The sequence below is a fragment of the Pelophylax lessonae genome, assembly GCF_965119305.1.
Source record: "Pelophylax lessonae genome assembly, chromosome: 7".
Lineage (NCBI taxonomy): Eukaryota > Metazoa > Chordata > Amphibia > Anura > Ranidae > Pelophylax > Pelophylax lessonae.
The window spans coordinates 224,024,254-224,046,744 of record NC_138774.1 but is presented as its reverse complement, the minus strand read 5'-3'; the positions used below and the strand labels follow the sequence as shown (position 1 = coordinate 224,046,744).

Sequence of the window (22,491 nt, the reverse complement as noted above, 5' to 3'; positions counted from 1 at the left end):
AAAAAACCCCTGGTCCTTTAGCAGCCAAATCCTCCGGGGCTTAAGTGGTTAATGTCATTGTCAATAAACGCCTTTGAAACTTTTGAGATTCTTGTAATTCTACTTTAGTATACCATAGTAACATCTGACAAAAAGATCTAAAAACACTAAGCAGCAGACTTTGTGAAAATGAACTAATTGCTGACCAGCCGCCGTACTTGTACAGCGGCAGGTTGGCTCTGTCCCACGAAATGACATACCTGTGTGTCGTTTTGCGGGACAGCTAGTTGGGTCACGCACGCGCGCTGATGTGGCCACAGAGGGAGCCTATCAGCACCTCCGGCGGACGCAATGTCTGCCGGGAACCCACAATTGCTCCCCGTGGAGACAGAACGGCGGTCTGCCGATGTAAACACGGCAGACCGCTGTTCTGTCAGTTATGAACACCGGGATCCTGTGTTCCTCCTATTTTAGGAACACAGGTCTGTGTTCATCCAGCAAGTCCTTCCCCCCCCCCCCCACACAGTTAGAAAGCACCCCCTAGGGACACATTTAACGCTTTGATTGCCCCTGGTGTTAACCCCTTCCTTGCCAGTGTCAGTACAGTAACAGGGCATCATTTTAGCACTGATTACTGTAGTAATGTCACTGGTCTCCCCCCAAGTGTCAAAAATGTCAGGTGTCCGATCTGTCCACCACAATGTTGCAGTCCCGCTAAAAATCGCTGTTCGCTGCCATTACTATTAAAAAAATAAATAAATAAAAATTACAATCTTTCTCCTAGTTTGTCGATGTGATAACCTTTGCGCAAACCAATTAGTATACACTTATTGGGATTTTTTTTTTTTACCAAAAATATGTAGCAGAATAAAATTATTGGCCTACAATGATGAGAAAAATTTTAAATGTTTTTTTTTTTTTATTGGGAATGTTTTTATAGCAGAAAGTAAAAAATATATTTTTTCAGAGTTGTCTTTTTTTTTTTTTTTTTGTTTATAGCGCAAAAAATAAAAATTTCACAGGTGATCAAATACCACCAAAAGAAATCTCTATTTGTGGGGGGGGGGGAGGGGGCATACATTTAATTTGGGTACAGCGTCGCACGACCACTCAATTTTCAGTTCAAGTAATGCAGTCCCGTATCGCAATAAATGGCCTGGTCATTAAGGGGGTAAACCTTCCGCTCTAGAAGTGGTTAATATTGGTGTCATTCTCAAAGCTTTTGGCCACAGCTGTACATGTACAAGCACACACAGACGGCCTAACAAACCAATAAATGAGGGTAATGCTTTTTTCTACAAAAAGTCACCACTTTTTATCAACTCCTCTCTCCCTCAGCATTCGCAATGACAATAGAGGTAAATATTACACTGAAAAGACTAGTGGGACAGGACCCCGACTTAAGGCTGCCTTTTTTTTTTTTTTTTTTTTTTTGCCATTACTGATATATTTTTTTATTTTTTTTTCATTAGTGTGATATTTACCTCTGTCAAATTTTGTCATTGTAGAGAGAGAGAGAGAGGGAGGAGATGATAAAAAAGCGGAGGTATTGTTCCATATACTAATGTAGCCTGTGCATTTTTTCCTATGAATTTCATTGACAAAACTGTTGAACTATTGATTCTTTCTATCGCAATAAGCACAACCCACAAGTATTAGGTATGCTTCTTATGATAGAAATACCTGGAGAATAAAACACTTCTGTTTGTTTCGATTCATGTTAAGGAAAACACTTTGTGCCAACATGACCCTTGCTCTCTTGGGCCGGCCTCTAGAGAGGTCACCTGTGACACTGAATACCCTCTCTGCAAAGGCTTGAGAAGCTGGCATAGCCAGCAGGTCTAAAGCAAAAGGTTTTAGCTGGTGATTGTGTAACTCTTTGACAGCCAAAAATCTGTTGTGGTGCCAGTGTCCTCCTCATCGATAGTGGCAACTTGGTGCAAAAGCTGTTCTTATATTTTCTGATATTGGGGAGATCCTCTGCCTGGGTTGTCTGGGGCATTTAGAAAGACAGGCTGCTTAGATGTGGATGCCGGTGCTTCTTCCACTTTCTGCAATTCCCCCCCCCCCCCCCCCCCCCAAATATTCTCTTGTTCCACATCTTCAGATGACTCGTCATTGTGTGTGTCAATGTGGATTTTCTTACGGCATACTCCCTCCTTTTTAAGCAATTCCTGAATATTCTCATCTGCCACAACAGGGGTTTCACAGACAATAGGGTTGACAAAACAAGCAGCTGCTGCAAGTGGGGAGAACATTTCATCAGTTTGATCTAAAAATGAAGCAAAATGCTGTTTCACACTCCCATTCATCGTGGCAAGGTCTTGGTAGCTAGTGTTTTCTGTTTAGAGTCCTCAAGGTGGCTGAGTAGCTCAGAGATCAGGGACATGGATTTATACTGGAGGGTTTTAGTATGCTCTGCAAAAGATAGAGCGGTAGGTCATGCAATGATGTGAGCTTTTGCCATTCACTAAGGAGCAAGCTGTCCCATCCCACGTTTGCGATTTGGCAGACACTTACGGTTTGAGGAGTCTTGCAATCCTGTTGAATGTACTTGACCAGCGTGTTGGGCAGTCATTTAACCACTTGCCTACTGGGCACCTAAACCCCCTTCCTGCCCAAGCCAATTCTCAGCTTTCAGCACTGTTGCACTTTGACAATTGCGCGATCATGCAACACTAAAATTTTGCAAACAGGTAATTTTTCGCCTTCATTGATGTGCTCTGATGGGCCCTGATAAGCTACACTGGTGGGCCCTGATGGGCTGCACTGATGGGTGGCACTGATAGGTGACACTGATTCGGCACTGGTAGGCGTTGATAGGTAACACTGGTAGGTGGCACTGGGGTACAGATGATCCTTTCCTCTTTAGGACCAATATCCCTCTAACAGCAGCCGGCTAACGGCGTGAGGAGAAAAAAAAAACATGATCTCCGGCTGCTGTTTACATTATGTGATCAGCTGATCACGTGGTAAGGGACCGGGATCGACCCCTTACTCAGATATTTGAGAAGCGGAGTCTCATGGACTCGCTGATCAGAGCGAGCGGAGCGCGCTCCGCAGGCAGCTCATGCATGGGAGGACGTACATGGATGCCCTCCCGGCAATTGGGGCTTGCGCTGTAGGCATCTTTCTGCTACAGCGTGGATGGGAAGTGGTTAAAAGAGTAAGGCCACTATTCTCCAATATCTTCTGTATTGCAGTGGAAGACTTGCGGAAGAGGTTCACTATTGATCTTGCTTTATCCGGTATTCTCTTCACACTTTCCTCCTTTTGCACCATGTGGACTACAAGTTGTAAGGTATGCACCACACATGGTGTCCGGTCCATGTTGATCTGTTGGTACCTAACAAGTGGAACACAGTCAGATAAGCATAGAGTATTGCCAAACCAATCTATTAACCTTCTACGATGAAGTGAGCTGCCATCTAGATAAAGGTAAGCCAGTGAATGTGGTGTATCTGGACTTTGCAAAGGCCTTTGACACCGTTCCCCCACAAACAATTACTGTACAAACTAAGGAAGGTAGGTATGGACCATAAGGTGAGTACCTGGATAGAGAATTGGCTCCAGGGGAGAGTCCAGAGGGTGATAATTAATGGGGAGTACTCGGATTGGGCGGGTGTGGAAAGTGGGGTCCCCCAGGGTTCTGTCCTGGGACCAATCCTGTTTAATTTATTCATAAATGATCTAGAGGAGGGGATATCTAGTACAATCTCAGTATTTGCGGATGATACTAAACTAAGCATGCCAAAATCTTCTATGCAGGATGTGGAAACCTTACAAACAGACCTGAACAAAATAACGGGGTGGGCAACTACATGGCAGATGAGGTTTAATGTTGAAAAATGTTAAGTAATGCACTTGGGGGCCAGAAACCAGAAAGCAAGCTACTCACTAGGGGGGGAACCTCTGGGTGAGTCTAGGATGGAAAAAGACTTGGGGGTACTGGTAGACAACTGGCTTGGCAGTGGCATGCAATGCCAAGCCGCTGCAAGCAAAGCCAATAGAATACTGGGATGTATAAAAAAGGGGATTCACTCCAGAAATAAAGAAATTATTCTCCCTCTCTACAAGACTCTGGTCCGGCCACATCTGGAGTATGCTGTCCAGTTCTGGGCACCGGTCCTCAGGAAGGATGTGCTGGAATTGGAAAGAGTCCAGAGAAGGGCAACAAAAATAATTAGGGGAATGGAGGACATCAGCTATGAGGAAAGACTACAAGCACTGAACCTATTCTCTCTGGAGAAGAGACTATTGAGGGGGGATATGATATCAATGTACAAATACTGTACTGGTGACCCGAGCATAAGGAACAAACTATTCAGAGAAAGGGAATACAATAAGACACGTGGCCACTCACTAAAACTAGAGGAAAGGCGGTTTAACCTTAAAATGCGTAAGGGGTTCTTCACTGTAAGAGCGGTAAGGATGTGGAATTCTCTTCCACAAGCAGTCGTATCAGCAGGGAGCATTGATAGTTTCAAAAAACTATTAGATGGGCACCTTGGAGACCACAACATACAGGGGTATACAATGTACGGTTAAAAGCAAACACGCACACACATCATAGGTTGAACTGGATGGACTGATGTCTTTTTTCAACCTCACTAACTATGTAACTATGTAACTATAGAAAAGTTTACTTTTCTATTTTAACACTTGACAGCTTATGGGAATACTTTTACACAAGACTAAAAATAAAGTGGGGAAAAAAAAAACAAAGATGCACCCGGAGAGCAGATGGCGCCCCCCCATATCAGTCATCTCACATCCATGTGATAATTGACTGGTGTCAACTATGTCAACATGTAAAAGAATAATAAAAACGATTCACCGCAGATCACCAATTTCAGACTTCCCCTCCAGAGTCCCTTTCCGTCATGAACAAAGTCCTCATCTTCAATAGTTCTGACTGGTAATCCGGTGCGCTCAACCCATCTTCGATCCGCCGATTCCCCCACTGAGCAGGAGGATGACAGGTGTGTCTCCGCGCTGTGTGCTTAGACACAGCTGTCGGAAGCCCCATGCATCTCTATGGGGGAAATCGGATGGGAACGGACCGTTGGTCCGTTCTCATCCGATTCGATGGATGGAAAATAGGGTTTCCATCCGTCCAGATTTGACGGATCGGATGTCAGCGGACATGTCTCTGCTGACACCCGATGCCCCATAGGGATGCATGGGGGGACCGTTCAGATCTGCCAAAAAAACTGACAGGCGGATCTGAACGTGGTCCGCCTGTGTGAAAGGGGACTAAAATGTGCAGTTTTATCACACAGCACAATGCCACAGATGTTGCAAGTTTTGAGGGAGCGTGTAATTGGCATGCTGACTGCAGGAATGTCCACCAGAGCTGTTGCCTGTGATTTGAATGTTTATTTCTCTCTACCATAAGCCGTCTCCAAAGGTGTTTCAGAGAATTTGGCAGTACATCCAACCGGCCTCCCAACCGCAGACCACGTGTAACCACACCAGCCCAGGACCTCCACATCCAGCATCTTCACCTCCAAGATCTGAGACCAGCCACCCAGACAGCTGCTGCAACAATCTGTTTGCATAACCTAAGAATCTCTGCCTAAACTGTCAGAAACGTCTCAGGGAAGCTCATATGCATGCTCATCATCCTCATTAGAGGCTCGACCTGACTGCAGTTCATCATCGTAATCGACTTGAGTGGACAAATGCTCACATTCAATAGTGTCTGGCACTTTAGAGAGGTGTTCTCTTCATGGACGAATCCCGGTTTTCCCTGTACAGGGCAGATGGCAGACAGCGTTTATGGCATTGTGTGGGTGAGCAGTTTGCAGATGTCAACATTGTGAATCGAGTGGTCCATGGTTGGTGGTAGGATTATGGTATGGGCAGGCATGGACCACGAACACAGGTGAATTTTATTGATGGCATTTCGAATGCAGAGATACCATGACAAGATCCTGAGGCCCATTGTTGTGCCATTCTTTTTGATATGCCACACCTGTGAGGTGGATGGATTATCTTGGCAAAGGAGAAGTGCTCACTAACACAGATTTAGACAGATTTGTGAACAATATTTGATAGGCCTTTTGTGTACATAGAAAAAGTCTTCAATCTTTGAGTCCAGCTCATAAAAAATGGGGGCAAAAACAAGTGTTGCGTTTTTTTATATTTTTGGTTGGTGTATTATGCCTTTAAAATTGAGTAACTAAAGTGCAGAACATGGACAGACAAACAGCTATTACTTCAGAGTAACAAAAGGTATGAAATCTGACTGCAAGAAAGTTTGTTTAAAAAATCCCTGCAATGTACATAGATGAGACCCAACAAAAGTGGAGTTAAAGTGCTGTACTTTTTTTTTTTTGTATGAATTTCAGGATGAGTTGTCCGCGTTTGACGCTTCAAGTTTGTTGTATTTTTACCAGTGAGTGTCGCTTCACATGGTTTTCAATGGGTCTTGTTGTCCTTTAAAGAGGTTGTAAACTCATTTAACATTTTTTAACAACCTGAAAGAGAAACACATAATGAGCTAGTATGCATCGCATACTAGCTCATTATGAAATACTTACCTTAGAACGAGCCCTCGCCGTGCCGCCCGCTTACCTGTATGACGGGTGACTGAATATGTTCCGGGATCGCGGCATCCGGCTATTCGATTGGCCGGACCCGCGATTACGCCGCATGCCGACGGTCACGGCATGGGGCTCTGAAGAAACGGCACCAGCGGCCGTTCCTTCAGAGCGCATGCGCCAGTGATGTCACTGGCTACATGTAAGGTATACATCTCCTAAACGGTACATGTTTAGGAGATATTTACAGTACCTATAGGTAAGCCATATCATAGGCTTCCCTATAGGTACAACTTGCAGAGGAGGGTTTACTTCCTCTTTAACATAAAATGTAAAATACATGCATACATCTTCCCTTTCTACCAATCAGACGCTGACATTTCCTCTATACTTTGTGCAGCAGTGGGGATTGCAAAATAGGAGGAGTGACTCAGTCGGAGTCAGACTCCTCGGTGGGGCCTGGACGTGGACAGTGAGGAGGCGTCCTGTAATGCACAGTGCTCTGGACAGGCTGCAGACAGTGAGGAGGCCTGTAATGTTACGCAGGGCTGTGGACACCAGTAGCTGTAATGCTACACAGTGCTCTGGAGGGTGGTCGGAGGAGGCCTGTAATGCTCCACAGTGATCTGCACAGTGGTGAGAGGCCTGTAATGCTGCACTGTGCTCTGCATGCCAGTGGTCGGGATAGGCCTGTAATGCTGCACAGTGCTGGATGGTGGTCTCTCCGGTCTGACTTGGATGGCCTGTAATGCACACTGCTTTGGATGCCAGTCGTCAGAGGAGGCCTATAAGGCTGCACAGTGCTGGATGGTGGTCTCGGGTCAGGTCTGGATGATGGCATGTAATGCACAGTGCCCTACATTGTCAGAGGAGGCCTGTAATGCTGCACAGCGCTGGATGTGGTGTGGTCTGAGGGATGGCCTAATGCACAGTGCCCTGGATGCTGGTGGTCAGAGGATGACTGTTGTAATGCTGCACAGTGTTGGATGGTGGTCTCAGGTCTAGGGGATGGCCTGTAATGCACTGTTCCCTGGATGCCAGTGGTCAGAGGAGGTCGGTAATGCACACAGTGGTTTGGACAGATGGTGGTCTGAGGGGAGGCCTCAGGCCTTCTGTAATTGTAATACACTCACAATGGGTGCTCTGTCTGCTCTCTGCTCTGGATGTGAGTGTTCGTCCCATTAGTCGGGTAGCCTGGCTGTAATGCATAGTGCTGCTCTGGTTTCTGGCAGTCATTGCAATGCACACAGTAACATGGAAACAGGAAGAGCTCCATGAAAACCGGAAGTTGGGTAAACATCACTGCCTCACATTTTTCGTTTTGTTAACGAAAACTGATTTGATTTTCGTCAGTTGATGAAAAATGTGCTGTAGTGTTCGTCACTGTAAGAGCCGGTTCACACTGAGGCGATCCGACTTCAGGGGGCGACCTGTGAAGACGCGTGCACCGCTGTGCACCGTGACTTTGGCGCAACTTGCAGTGACTTCACATAATGAAAGTCTATGCAAGTCGCTCCCAGGTCGCCCTAAAGTAGTACAGGACCCTTTTTCTAAGTCGGAGCGACTTGTTAGAACGGGTTCTGTACTACTCAATGGACCGCGACTTGTCAGGCTGACAAGTCGCACTAGTCTGAATGGGCTCTAAGAATGCAGCTAACGAAATTTTTAGAGAAAAACGTTTTCATTGAAGAAATTAACACTGCGTGATTGTGTGTATTTTTTTTTTTTTGTTTTTTTTTTTGTGGTTTTGTTGTGTGTATTTTTTTTTTTTTTTTTTTTATGCACTACTAGAATTTCGAGTTCCTCTTTTTTTCGCTTCCTCTTGAGTGAATCATGAATCTTATATTGAGTGAATCATGAATCTTCTATATTTAATAATCAGACCAGCAATTTAAATGTTGTGGGGTCGTATGCTTCCACACTCTCATTGATTTAGCATTTTGATTGTAGTGACAGGAAATTCATGTCTGACGTTTTCAAGGAGCAGCAGCTGTTTTAGGAAGACCAACTGTTTGTCATTCCTGGGATGCTTGTCTGTTTCATTACATATTGCAGGGAAGTGAAGCAGAGATGTGTATGCAAGAGTTTAGTATGTGGCTGGAATTTAGGACTTACAAACGGGTGGGGGGAACCACAATGTGTGCAGGGGAGCAGGCATGTGGGGGTGCGTTTTAACAAAGATCACTGGAAAGGTAAGTAGAATACCTCTTTCATGCTTGGCCTTTTGGACAAGGGCCCTTGTGATGACGGGTGCATATTTAAATGTCCACAATTTGACTTTAAAGTGCTTGTGAACCCACTTTGATGACTTTTACCTGTAGGTAAGCCTTTGAGACTTATAGGTGCTGTAAATATCTCCCAAACTTGCACTGTTTAGGAGATCTTTACATTGCATGCAGCTGATGATATTATCGGCGCCTGCGCTCTGAAGAAACGGCCGCCTGTGCCATGACTGGCGGCTCACACATGCATGCGTGGGAGTGACGTCATGCGGTTTCGGCCAGTAATACAGCTGGAGTCCGCAGACCCGGAAGGAAGATGGGCGAAGATGGATGCGGACGGCAGCAGGGACATTGCGGGCTTCATTGCAGCTAAGCGTCACATAATGTGCTAGTATGCGATGCATACTAGCACATTATGCATTTACTTTGCAGGGGAAAAATAAGAGTTTACATCCTCTTTAAAACTGCTTTTACGGGCATTTAACCTTTCAGCTTAAAAAAGCTTGTACGTATTTGGGCTTTTTCAAGTTTTTGAGCAGAAGTGTTTTTCACAAACCCTCCCCTCAGCTTATTTTTTTTATATATTTTTTTTGGTGTGTGTTTTCAAGCTTCTTTGAGCCATTTCATGCTCTTTCTCGCCTTTTCACGCATTTTTAGCCCCTTAGGAGTCTCTTCTATTAGAAAGCTCCTCTCTCAAACACGAGTTTAGGGGGGGGGTTTCCCTGTAAACTCCTGAAAAAGCCATAGTGTACATTGGCTAACATGGATGAGAGTTTCCAGGCAGAAAAATGAGCGCTCAAAAGCCTGTAGGAGCAGCTTCTTTGAGCTGCAGTGTGCATGAGCCCTGAGGGTATGTTTACACTGCGGTCAGCTATCTGCTGAAAGAGGTTGTAAAGTGGGGTACACACTAGTAGAAAATCTGCTGAAAATTCCCGCCCGATGTGAAATCGTCCGATTTTCGGCTAGTGTGTACACAACTTTCAGCAGCCGATGCCGACATTTTCAACAAAAAAGAACGGAGGGACAAACGCCAAAATGTTTTTTGTCCGTCCCCAGACGACCGATTTTCGTTTAATGTGTATGCAGTACGTGCGTGAAAAATCGGATACGAAAGACCGCGCATGATCTGAAGTTGCTGACAACCCGGAAGTCTAGGAACAAATGTCCCAAAAAAAAAAGAAAAATCGGACGAGAAATTTCGTGAACATTTATGCACTGTTGACTAAAAACGGTAATGAACGCTGAGAAGACAGAGAAAAATCTGAGGATATTTCGTCCGATTTTCGTCAAGTGTGTACGGCCCTTAAACCTCCAGAGTTTTTTTTTTTTTTTAAAAGTACACCTGAAAGACAAACGCATAATGAGCTAGTATGCATCGCATACTAGCTCATTATGATATACTTACCTTACAACGAAGCGCCTACCGCTCACCTCTCCCATGGGTGACATGTTCTGTCACCCTTCTTCCGGGTTTGCGGCATCCAGCCATCTGATTGGCTGGACCCGCGATTACGTCACTCCTGTGCATGTGCGCGGGAGCCGACTGTCACGGCACGGGGCTCTGAAGGAATGGCACCAGCGGCCGTTCCTTCAGAGCGAATGCGCCAGTGACATCACTGGCTGCATTTAAGGTAAATATCTCCTAAACGGTGCATGTTTAGGAGATATTTACAGTACCTATAGGTAAGCCTTATCATAGGCATACCTATAGGTACAACTTGCAGAGGAGGGTTTACTTCCTCTTGAAGGCCTTCAAAGGGGCTGTGCAATGTGTTTTGTGCATTGCATTGTGGAGGCGTGTTTTTCCCTTCTTTCCTAACTTTTATGAAATAGCGGTGAGTTTTCATTTACGCCTGTGTGCTGCTGCTCGGACAATACATGGTGCCTTCAGATGAGCCTCAGTCAATACATGTCTTTTGTGGGAAAAATGCGTACAGTATGCTTTTCCACACTGCACTTCTCAGCACACAGGGGTGTCATTGCAGTGTGAGCAAGGCACATTGAAAACAGTTTTCTGTATGCCCTTGCAGTGACTGACGTTGATCTGATGCAGAAAAGCACCAGTCACCACAATAGTGTGAACGAGCCCATGGTAATTATGCAGTAGAATGATTCTGAGGCGTTTATAAAGGGGATTTTATATTCAGCCTTTTGATTTTAAGCAGTTTGCTTGAAAGTACACTTTAAATAAGAACTCTAGGCAAATTGCTAAATATACATTTAAAACTGCCATATGTAAACTGTTATATGTGCCAAAGGAAATGCCATTCTGACCGGCTACTTTGTGATTTTTATACACTTCTGCCAGACAGCACAGCTTGGAGGGTGCTCTGCATCGTTCATCCTCCTCCTTCTCCAAACAGCGCCTTTCATTCACTGAATAAAATGTAAGACATTTACTGAATGGAGGAGCTGGCGTGCGAGCAACCCAGCCAGAGCCTTGTGTTTAATCACTAACTGGACTGTACAGAGGCGATTGAAGTTGAATGTTGGAGTGGTACATAACACTGCAGCCTAGGTACAAGCGACACCTTCGTTTTGTGCTTTGGATTTTATTAAGTATTTTTGGTACAGTTCAGCTTTAACTGATATCATAATGCAGATCAAGGGTCAGACCTTGGATCTACATATGAATGAAATGGCATTTACAGTGAAACAAAACATCAATGCATTTTATTTACTCAATGACACTTGCTGAACTTCTACAAGTGTCATTTACGCTGGAGTGGCTGTATTTTGACAGCTGCTCTTGCTGTGTAATAGATGACAATCGCAAAGATAAATGTAGAAATGACAGCTGGTAATTGTCCAGTAGTGCTGGGGGAGAGGTGCTGGGCGTAGAAGATACATCCTAAAATCAATTTATTTTTATTATTATTATTATTTTTTTATGTATCTATTGCTTTTAAAATCCTTAAGTGAGTCCCCCCCCCCCCTAGTAAGGCCAGCCTTACATGGAGCAAATTTCTTTCCTGCAACCATGGGTTGCACGAAATAAACTCGATTTCCCCCATCAGCATACAGTGTTGATGTGGGAATGCCTCCAGCCGGGCCATTGTCTTCTGCCAGCGGGGGGGAAGCCATATCTACTGGAAGAAGACAGCGATTATCGCTATATAATATATTATCATTGCAATAACTACAATCGCAAGAGAATCCGGCCAGGTGGGTTTTACCCACTCTAATAGATCAACTTGGTACATTTCAGCCTGCCCATTAACGGGGGTATCGGGCCTATCTGGAAGGTGGCTCAAACCAGATCAGTCGACTCGGAGTCCACAACCAAATATCCCTTATTTTTCCCTTCTTAGTACTTGTTTTCATGTAAAGATAAAGAGCAACAGCCCATAATGTATACCAGTTTTGAATGGATTTATTAAATGCAAAAAGACACACTTACTACAATGTGAATTCAATTTTGCATTGAAAATACAAACCGGAAGTCCGGGTCTCCTGCGTTCCATGGCCCCTAACCGGAAGTGACGCAAAGACGCTCGTGGCTCCTTCTTACGTGTTTCGTCACAATGACGTCATCAGGAGCAGCCAATTTATCGGTTAAAGATTTTCTCATGGACTAGAATTGTTATACGTATGAACTGGTGCAGTTTTGTTTAACATTTTGTGGAACACCACACTGTCATGGATAATTTTGGAGCACTTTGTCACTTTTTTAGTAGGAGATTCTTTTTACGGATAAGTTATTAAAAATCTGCACATGTATTTTAGCAGCCTTGTTTAGCACCTTTGTAATACTCATTACCTCAATTATAGGTCTAATTGGTTTAGCACTTTATTTATTCTCAGTCATTTTTTTCTACATAAATTTGCATTTGAACACCTTTCAGTACTGCAACACTATATATATATATATATATATATATATATATATATATATATATATATATATATATATATATATATATATATATATATATATATATATATATATATATATATATTGGAAATAGGGATTATATTAAGACAATATGCAAAAAGATTTTAGCAACTTATTAAGTTGCATTTTAACTATAAATTGATACACCCACACACACAAAGTGACTTTATTTTTCTCTGTCTATATGAGATACCATCAATGCTATTAAACTCTAGCAGCGCCAGACCCATCAATCATTCCCATTTCTCTATACGTCCCTTCCAGGGCAAGTAATTGGGTAGGCAGCAGCAGCATTTATATTTCAGTTTATTTATACACTTTGCACGGGATTGTATTTATTTTCTAATATTTGAATCTACTACTTTAAAAGTATTTCCATTCAACCGCATTCTTTTTTATTTTTCTTTGAATTGCATAGCTATCTGACATGTTTACTTTTACTATACTTCATGTAATAAAAGTATAGCTTGTTTTTATCATTGGTGCATTCTTCTCTCATGTCCGAAACTAACATTTGTGTTTTTTTTTTTTTTTTTAATTACACTACAGGCAGATCGGGAGAGGTGCCGAGAAAAATTTTCCTACTAGATGACATTTCATCGCAATGTCCGATCGTTTGGGGCAGTTTACCAAGGGAAAGGATGGGAAAAGCAAGTACTCGTCTCTCAACCTGTTTGATAAGTACAAAGGGAAGTCAATAGAAGCAGTCAGAACAACAGGTACCTCTTTCCTTTTATTTTGGTGCTGCAAAACTGTAGATTTTTGTTTTGTAGCAGGGTATAACTAAGAAGCTGGGCTCTGCAAGGGCTTAAAGCAATTGTAAAGTCTCTTGTGTCTTATAAAAATAAAAAAAAACATACCACCTCTGTGCAGTTGGTTTTGCACAGGGCAGCCTGTATCCTCCCCTTCTCGGGTCCCTTTTTACTGCTCCTGGCCCCTCCCTCCCGTTGAGTGCCCCCACAGCAACCAGCTTGCTATGGGGGCACCTGAGCTGAGCTACAACACTGTCTGTCCATTTAGACACGGAGCTGTAGTTCACCCCCGCCCCCCCCCCTCTCTCTCTCCTGATTGGCTAACTGACTTTGATAGCTGCGAGAGCCAATGGCTCCGCAGCTGTGTCTCAGCCAATCATGATGGGGAGTCCCTAACGGCCCAGGGACTCTTGGGCATCAGTGAACAGAGATGGGGTTTAGGTACGTATTGGGGGGTGCTGTGGAGGCTGCTTAACACAGAAGGCTATTTATCTTAGTTCATAGAATGCATTAAGATGAAAAACATTCTGACATTACAACTCAAGTACAGCTTGAACCTTGCGACCAGTTAAGTTTTTTTTTTTTTTTTTTTTTTTTTCTATGAAATTCTCCTGGGTTGACTGTGCTTGTCCCAAAGAAGAAATTCTCTCCGCAATCTTTAGATTCAAATAACAGGTTAAGTCCTGGTTCACACCAGTGCAATTTGTCTTGCGATTTGACAGTTCAAAATCACGACCAGTCGCACCCCATTGCCAGCATTGGAACCATTCAAATCGTTGCAACACAAGTTGCACTAATTTTTTGCGATTTCATTGCAACGTGCATTGACTCCTTTTAAATGAAACCTCAATGAAACCTGAGCTCCAAATGGCACTGATTGGGAAGCTTTGAAATCGCACTGAAGTAGCGTGGCTTCAAAGCTGCACTGGTGCTTATTCTACTGCTGGGTCTTTGCTAACTAATGGCGTTGGGAGGTTCCTTCACACATGCTCGGTCTTGTGTGCGTGATAAATTGGATGTGGAAAGTAATTCATTTTCACTTTGAAGAATCCTCTAAGGCTGGGTTCACACAAGAAATTCATGTGTTAAGGCATGTTTAGGTAGTGCAGCATCCCATTTCTTGTGTGAATACTTACCTAAGTCCGATCTCGTTCCAGCGATGTGCACGAGATCCGAGGCTCTCCTGGGTATCTCCCTTGTGATTGGCTGCGTTTCAGTAGCCATTGGCTCCCGCTGCTGACAGTCACAATCAGTGAGGCGGGAGCAGGGGTGGGGCTGAGTCGTGTTTTCTGTCATATGGATGCAGAGGGCCATCTTGAGACGAGCACACACGAGTGCCTCCATAGCAAGCAGCTTGCATTGGGGGCACTTGGCAAGGGGAAAGGGCCCAGAGCGCCGGTGAGGGGGACCCGAGAAGAGTAGGATCGGGGTTGATTCTGTGCAAAACCACTGCATATGTATACCACCGGTATGTATGACAGGTTTGCTTTGTTTTATAAAAAAAAAATTTCCTTTATGATCACTTTAAATTAAAGCCAAAAACATCACTGATAATTGTAGCCAAAGGAGTATGGCTCTGCCATTACTATATCTGTGTGTAGCAAACTGGAAGCTAACCCGGAATATGAATTGAGGGGATGTGCCTGAAAATCAGGTTGGAGTAGAAGTTGTTTTTTTTTTTTTTTTTTTGTGGTTGCCAGGGAAAGCAGCGTTCTCTAGGTAGTCAAATTACCCAACTTTTCCTAGATGGGGCTGACTTGTGATTTTGGCCCAATAATCTGTTAATTTGGGGAAATGCTGCCAGCTATATACAGCTTTGGACAAAGGGCCAGTAGGTGCCAGCACCACCGATTTCAAATGAACGTTCAGCCTTTCTCTATATTGAGCTGAGGGCTTTGCCGAACTGCCCCCTGTACAGGGTTTCTCTTTCCTAGAATGCTTTTAATGGAAATCAAAGATTTGTATGCGCTTTAGGAAATGTGTTTTAAGCTACAGCTTCCTACGTGTTCATCTTTTTCAGTTATACCTAGACATGGCTTACAGAGTCTTGGGAAAGTTGCCGCTGCCCGGCGCATGCCACCTCCTGCGAACCTGCCAAGCTTGAAATCCGAGAACAAAGGAAACGACCCCAATATATTAATAGTGCCCAAAGACGGAACGGGATGGGCAAACAAACAAGAACAGCCAGACCAAAAGAGGTGAGTGCTGAACATTAAATCCCTTTAAGGGCAGGGGTCTCCAAACATTTTAAACAAAGGTCCAGTTTACTGTGCTAAAACTTTAGGATAGCCGGATGTTGCCAGTGGGAGTAGAAACATCCCCGGCCTCCGTGTCAGTAAAATGTCCCATCATTGATTTTAGAGGGAGGACTAGTGCCCCATCATCGGTGTCCGTTGGAGGAATAGTGCCTTATCATTTGTGTCAGTTGGAGGGACCAGATATGAACCCGTTCATTGTCTGACCGCTAACAAAGCTGTAAAAGCCAGGTGAATGAACCGTAAATTCTGTAAATATTGTGGCCTCACCTTTTGAACAGTGGGGGCAGGAATTTTTGTACAGTTGTTTGATCCAGGGTTTTCCAACTGAGAACTGCCTCAAGAGTGTGGCTTAGTGTTACTAAACCTAAAACCGTAAAATCAGTGTGTATATGCAGTAAAGCATGCTTGGTATACTCACTGGAACCGAAGGGTTTATTCCTCTGCATTGTGTAAAAAGCTGCTTGAGCCTTGTATACACAGATCCTCCTCCTCTTCCACTGACTCCAGAACAAACAGAGCCTTTGGAGCCACTCTGTACATGCTCAGTTTGCTGTGTATTGCTAGAGGCTTTTTTTTCTTTGGAAGAGTGCATGTGATCAGCACAAGGCCAATCTGCACTGTCCAGACACAGGGTCAGGGGTCCTGGATCCTGATAGGAGAGCTCAGTGCAGTATGAAAACTCTAAAACCTATAGAAGACACAAGACTTCTATATACTGCTGATGGGGAAAAGGTATTTAGCAGTTTATATTAGGGATCGACCAATGTTTGTTTTTTCAGTGCTGATGCCATTTTTCTGGCTACCCTTCAGGCCGATAGCCGATATTCTGCACATTTTTAAGTTTTTTTTTTTTTTATACTGTCCTTTTTTAACAAAAAAAAAAGTGGTCACTTTTATTGCTGTCACAAGGAATGTGACAGGTACTCTTTATTGAGGGATCTGGGGTCTATAAGACACCAAACCCCTCCTCTCCACTTAAAAGCATTCAAAAAGCCCAGTTTTTGCTGTTTTGAATACTGTCTTTTTTTAAAATCAGTCTTGACATCGCTTCCGGGTTTCTACGTTGGAGACCCGATCAGTGCAGATTCTGGCTTTGTTTGGGTCTTCGGCCAGCTGGCGTACATGCTGGCTGGTCGCTTGTGCCTCCGGTGGGACGGGAGACCTGGGCAGGGCGGCAGAAGGGGAGGCGGGGGCGACATCCCCTCCCGTTGCCTTTTAATAACACCTGAGCGGCTGCTTAGCTGCATCGGTTGTTATTACAAGAAAGCCGGCCATTGCCTCTAAAAAAAAACGGTACCGGGGTGATGCCTGTAGCTGCAGGAATTTCTAGTACAACCACAAAGTAATATCGGTCATATCGGCAAGTTTGTGGCCAATACTTCAAAAAAAAAAAAAGGGAATATCTGCCTCTGATAATCTGTTGCTCCCTAGTTTATATTTACTAAAATTATTGCATCTTCCAGTTCTGTGTACTGTGGGAGACCAGATATAGTGAATGCAGGCTCCTAGGGTTTTTTAACACTTTAAAGTGACACTAAACTCTAGTTTAAAAATAAAACCAAATATTCAAGTAGGTATTCTTAACTCAAAAATACCTTCTATTTTTGTTTAATTTTTGGTCCCATTGTATGTAAGAAAGTAGCTACACACTCTAGTGTGCAGAGTGCAGTGCACGTGACCACAAGTATCGTGCACTGTTCGGTCTAAAGAGATATGGGGGAGAAAAGGAGGGGTTCAGGAGCTAAGGGGGCCTTACAAGGATGCAGAGACACGCAGAAACCATTTCATGAAAATAGATTACAGAGCCATTAACCACTTGAGGACCAGGCCTAGTTCTGACACTTGTCTACACGTTGGTTAAAATCAGTATTTTTTGCTAGAAAATTGCGCTATACAGTATATAGAGAGAGAGATGTGTGTGGTATGTATGTGTGTGTGTGTGTGTGTGTATGTGTATATGTATATATATATATATATATATATATATATATATCTATAATTAGCAGAGACCCTGGAGAATAAAATGATTGTTGCAATACATGCGCAGCGGTCTTACAAACGCAGTTTTTTTTTTTTTTTTTTTTAAATACACTTATTTAAAAAAAAAACAAAACCGTAAAGTTAGCCCAGTTTTTTGCTAAGTGAAAGATAATGTTACACCGAGTAAAGTGATACCTAAACATACCATGCTTCAAAATTGCACACGCTTGTGGAATGGCAACAAATTTTGGTACTTAATCTCCTTAGGTGATGTTTTCAAAAAAAAAAAATTCAGATTACCAGTTTAGAGTTAGAGGAGGTCTAGTGCTAGAATTATTGCTCTTGCTCCAAAGATCGCGGCGATACTCCACATTTGTGGTTTGAACACCTTTTACATATGTGGGCGCAACTTGCGTATGTGGGCGTGACTTGCTAATGCGTTCACTTCTGTGCGCGAGCTTGGAGGGGCGAGGCACTTAAAAAAAAAATCTTCTTTATTTAAGCTGTCTCTTTAAAAAAAATTCTCTTTCGTTCATTGACGGACACAGCTCCAAATCTTCTTGACCCATGCATTTTTTATTTTCTTCCTAGTCAGGAGTAAGGACCTAGTTCCTTGCTGGGATCTTTGGTCCTAGCATTGCTTTCCTTTTTTAAGCAGAATTTTTTTTATCTTTTATTTTCTGTACCTGTGAGAACTAAAATCAGCTGTTTGTTGGACTGGGCGATGGACTGGATATCCTGGATCAGAGATCCTCACACTACGGCCCTCCAGCTGTTGCGGAACTACACATTCCATGAGGCATTGTAAAACTCTGGCATTCACAGCCATGACTAGGCATGATGGGAATTGTAGTTCCTGAACAACTGGAGGGCCAGAGTTTTGAAGACCACTGTTCTAGATCCTTACAATCTGTGCAAAATGGGGTTTTTGGGGGATGGTCCTGTTGGGGGTCCCTAGCGGGCGTCACCCTGATTAAGTGTACCTGGGGGTCCTAGAAGCTGCATGTAGCCGCCATTTTGCCCTTGATGTCTGCTGTATGATCGGAGGCCATGTTTGTGTAGTCCAGTGGCCATTTTCTTGTATTTTCCCATTGCTATCACACGGCGGCCAAGTTTTTGAAGCCTATGGAGCGGTGAATCGGCGGTGGACCTCTAGTGGCAGTTCCTGAACTTTGATCGTCGCACGGCGTGCAGCCTGGCTCTCTGACTCTGCCTCTGAGGGGGTGATGAGCCCCTGTGGGTGCTTAATGGCTCCCTCTTTCTGCTCTAGCGGTAATTGGTGCGCTGGGACTTGTGGTGCAGCGGTGGGGGGAACTTTTAACTGCAATTATTAAATTTCTTGCTGGCGGTCCCCAGGCTACCCATGGAGTCCCTGGAGCACGTTTTACCACTTGACCCCCCTCTGAGGCTGTGGGGTCCCAGCCTGCCCTGTCATGACGGTTGTCCAGCAGTCACTGTTGTCCGAAGTAGATATGCATCCTCTGTCTCTTAAGATTCTGAGGTTGATTTGGGTGCCACGGGTGTGAGTCACCCTACTGTGTCTGGGTCCACGCACTGAGTGCTCTGATAGTGAGGATGGATCCTCTTCCACTACAGCTGTGCATGAAAAAGCGCTAGTTGATGCGCTGTTTGTATCAGTGCCGGAAACCTTGAAATTGGAGGACGCAGCTACTGCTGCGTGGGTGCAATTTGGTTCCCACAGAGCCTCCAAAGCGGCAAAGATGTTTCCCTTTCCCCCCTATTTCGACAGCATTGTCGTGAGTCAGTGGGGTGCTGCCAAACGCAGGGTCCCTAAGTGCTTTGCTAGGTTGCATTTTGAAGAGTGCCTGTTAAAGAAACTTGACAGTGCCACCGGTGATGGACTTGCAGGTTTCCAGGTTGAATAAAGCCACCCTTCTCCTGGTGGAGGACTCTCCGTCCTTTTAAGGACCCTTTTGACAAGAGAGCTGAAGCTCTGGTTCGGTACCTTTTTTTTAACCATGGCCAGTTCCATTCTGTGGCCGGTTTTTGCCATAACTTTGGTTTCCCAGACCTTAACGGAATGGGCTAAGCTCCTGCGCCAGGATTTGGAAAGGGAACAGTCCCTTCCTACCTGGTGGACCAGTTGGTTTGGGGGGGTGCAGTATATCTGTGATGCCTTTAGGGTGTCCATGACAGCGGTGACTCTTCGCCGCATGATATGGCTGAAATACTGGTTTGCAGACTAGACTTCCAAGAAAGTATTGACTGATCTCTCTTTTATAGGAGACTGCTTGTTCGGAGCTTCCATGGTAGAGATCATTAAGGGTCTTACTGGAGGTAACAAGGAGCAAAGAGTCTACGTAAACGTGGCCCTTTCTTCTCGGCCCTTAAGCGAGCCTTTTGTCCCTCGGGATCGAAGGACCAGGGATCAAAATCAACCGGTAACCCCGCAGGGGGTTCCAAGAGGCCCTGGCCTGGTAAGCTGAGAGCGGGTTTCTCCCAGGACCGCAGACCAGCCCACTTCTGCCTGAAAGCTGCTGTACATCATCTACTTCTAGATTTAATATTGTGTGTGTTCAGAGATGGTATTCTGCATACCTTGGTTGTAATGAGTGGTTATTTGAGTTACTCTTGCCTTTCTATCATCTGGAATCAGTCTGCCCATTCTCCTCTGACAACAACAAGGCATTTTCCTCCACACAACTGCTACTTGCTGGATATTTTCTCTTTTCTGGATCATTATCTGTAAACCCAAGAGATGGTTGTGTGTGAAAATCCCAGTAGATCAACAGTTTTTGAAATACTCAGACCAGCCTATCTGACACCAACAACCATGCCACGTACAAAGTCACTTAAATCCCCTTTCTTCCCCATTCTGATGCTCAGTTTGAACTTCAGCAAGTGGTCTTCAATATGTCTAGATGCCCAAATGCATTGAGTTGCTGCCATGTGATTGACTGATTAGCAAATGTTAACAAGCAATTGAACAGGTGTGTACATAATAAAATGGCTGGTGAGTGTATTTCACACATTAATATTTATATTTAGTTGATTTTTCACATGCAAGTGTGCAAAAAAAATATAGATTTTAGTTTTTCCTTTTTAAGTGAGCTAAAAATAGTCAAACAATACATCCCTTTTGATACTGATGGGTGTAGTCCTCCATCTGTGTCTTTCAGTTCTGTTCAGTTATTCGAAGATGCGATCATACCCAAAGTGCAGGGCTAGTATTGAAGTAACCACCTGACTTTTTTCTTTGCTCTTCTTGTGCAGTTCCAGTGTCACAGTTCCTCCGCAGCAGGAGTTGCTGCCACAGCAGGGTTTGCAGAAGTCTGTCTCCAATTTACAGAAGCCGAACACAGTGAACAGTCCGGAAGTGAGTACAAAGGAGCTAAGAGTTGAGTTTTAAAGGGGATGTGCAATGTTTCCTTCAAATAAAACATATAGAATTTTAATGAATACATATCAGAGAGCCACCTTATAATTTGTTCATCTAATAGCATGTTTTGTTCCTTGGTGTAAGGAACATGTGGTCTTTTACCATAGCTGACTGTCTAGCTCCTCAAAAATTTAAATAAGGACTATTTTTTCCTTTTGTGGCATAAATAAATAAGTTTGTGTAATATAAATAAGTATGTATGTGTGTGTGTATGTATGTATATATATATATATATATATATATATATATATATATATATATATATATATATAATTTCGTGCCTTGCGAAAGTATTCGGCCACCTTTTGCCACATTTTAGGCTTCAAATATAAAGCTGTAATTTTTTGTGAAGAATCAACAAGTGGGACACAATCCTGAAGTGGAACAAAATTTATTGGATATTTCAAACTTTTTTAACAAATAAATAACTGAAAAATTGGGCGTGCAAAATTATTCAGCCCCCTTAAGTTAATACTTTGAAGCACCACCTTTTGCTGCGATTACAGCTGGAAGTCACTTGGGGTATGTCTCTATCAGTTTTGCACATTCCTCCTTGCAAAACAGCTCGAGCTCAGTGAGGTTGGATGGAGAGCGTTTGGTCAGCAGTTTTCAGTTCTTTCCACGGATTCTCGATTGGATTCAGGTCTGGACTTTGACTTGGCCATTCTCACACCTGGATATGTTTATTTGTGAACCATTCCATTGTAGATTTTGCTTATGTTTTGGATCATTGTCTTGTTGGAAGACAAATCTCTGTCCCAGTCTCAGGTCTTTTGTAGACTCCATCAGGTTTTCTTCCAGAATGGTCCTGTATTTGGCTCCATCCATCTTCCCATCAATTTTAACCATCTTCCCTATCCCTGCTGAAGAAAAGCAGGCCCAAACCATGATGCTGCCACCACCATGTTTGACAGTGAGGATGGTGTGTTCAGGGTGATGAGCTGTGTTGCTTTTCGCCAAACATAACGTTTTGCATTGTTGCCAAAAAGTTAGATTTTGGTTTCATCTGACCAGAGCACCTTCTTCCACATGTTTGGTGTGTCTCCCAGGTGGCTTGTGGCAAACTTTTAAACGACACTTTTTATGGATATCTTTTAAGAAATGGCTTTCTTCTTGCCACTCTTCCATAAAGGCCAGATTTGTGCAGTATACGACTGATTTGTTATCCTATGGACAGAGTCTCCCACCTCAGCTGTAGATCTCTGCAGTTCATCCAGAGTGATCATGGGCCTCTTGGCTGCATCTCTGATCAGTCTTCTCCTTGTATGAGCTGAAAGTTTAGAGGGATGGCCAAGTCTTCGTAGATTTGCAGTGGTCTGATACTCCTTCCATTTCAATATTATCGCTTGCACAGTGCTCCTTGGGATGTTTAAAGCTTGGGAAATCTTTTTGTATCCAAATCCGGCTTTAAACTTCTCCACAACAGTATCTCGGACCTGCCTGGTGTGCTCCTTTGTTCT

The 22,491-nt window shown here is 43.7% G+C and overlaps 1 protein-coding gene across 1 annotated transcript in view; it reads left to right on the top strand.

Annotated features, from left to right (window-relative positions):
* Positions 1-22,491, top strand: part of PRRC2B (proline rich coiled-coil 2B) — a 327,590-nt gene that overhangs the window by 48,938 nt on the left and 256,161 nt on the right. Inside the window, exons 2-4 of the mRNA XM_082264226.1 lie at positions 13,191-13,360; positions 15,414-15,591; positions 20,866-20,972. Of these exons, the coding sequence (XP_082120352.1) occupies positions 13,246-13,360; positions 15,414-15,591; positions 20,866-20,972 (400 nt within the window). The 5' untranslated portion in view covers positions 13,191-13,245. The remainder of the gene's footprint in view (positions 1-13,190; positions 13,361-15,413; positions 15,592-20,865; positions 20,973-22,491) is intronic.